We start from the raw sequence: 791 nt of genomic DNA on the forward strand, positions 1-791 counted from the left end.
CTTCCCACACTCTGAGCACTGATGTGGCTTCTCCCCAGTGTGGATACGCTGGTGCCGAGTCAGCTGGCGGGAGTAAGTGAAGCTCTTCCCACACTCTGAGCACTGATGTGGCTTCTCCACAGTGTGGATACGCTGGTGCCGAGTCAGCTGGCGGGAGTAAGTGAAGCTCTTCCCACACTCTGAGCACTGATGTAGCTTTTCTCCCTTGTGGATACGCTCATGTCGAGCCAGCTCAGAGGAGTAACTGAAGCTCTTCCCACACTCGGAGCACTGATGAGGCTTCTCCCCCATGTGGATACGCTGGTGCTTAGCCAGGATGGAGGAGTAACGGAAGCTCTTCCCACACTCTGAGCATTGATGTGGCTTCTCCCCCACGTGGATATGCTGGTGCTCAGCCAGGCTGGAGGAATGAGCAAATATCTTCCCACACTCTGAGCATTGACGTGGCTTGTTCCCCGTGTGGACATGCTTATGCTCAGCCAGCCCGGACGAGTAACGGAACCTCTTCCCACACTCTGAGCACTGATATGGCTTCTCCCCTGTGTGGCTACGCTGGTGCCGAGCCAGCTCAGAGGAGGAATTGCAGCCCTGTCCACAGTCTGAGCACTGAAGTGGCTTCTCCCCAGTGTGGATACGCTGGTGCCGAGCCAGCTGAGAGGAGTAACTGAAGCTCTTCCCACATACTGAGCAGTGATGTGGCTTCTCCCTTGTGTGAATACGTTTGTGCCGAGCCAGCTGGTTGGAGTAAGTGAAGCTCTTACCACACTCTGAGCACTGATGTGGCTTCTCCC

General features: G+C 55.8%; 1 protein-coding gene across 1 annotated transcript in view; it reads right to left on the reverse strand.

Annotated features, from left to right (window-relative positions):
* Positions 1–791, reverse strand: part of LOC106723479 (zinc finger protein 79-like) — a gene marked incomplete at its 5' end in the record, with an annotated part of 10,175 nt that overhangs the window by 8,425 nt on the left and 959 nt on the right. Inside the window, one exon of the mRNA XM_025195876.1 lies at positions 6–783. Within this exon, the coding sequence (XP_025051661.1) occupies positions 6–783 (778 nt within the window). The remainder of the gene's footprint in view (positions 1–5; positions 784–791) is intronic.

This window comes from Alligator sinensis, unplaced genomic scaffold, assembly GCF_000455745.1.
Source record: "Alligator sinensis unplaced genomic scaffold, ASM45574v1 scaffold2508_1, whole genome shotgun sequence".
NCBI lineage: Eukaryota > Metazoa > Chordata > Crocodylia > Alligatoridae > Alligator > Alligator sinensis.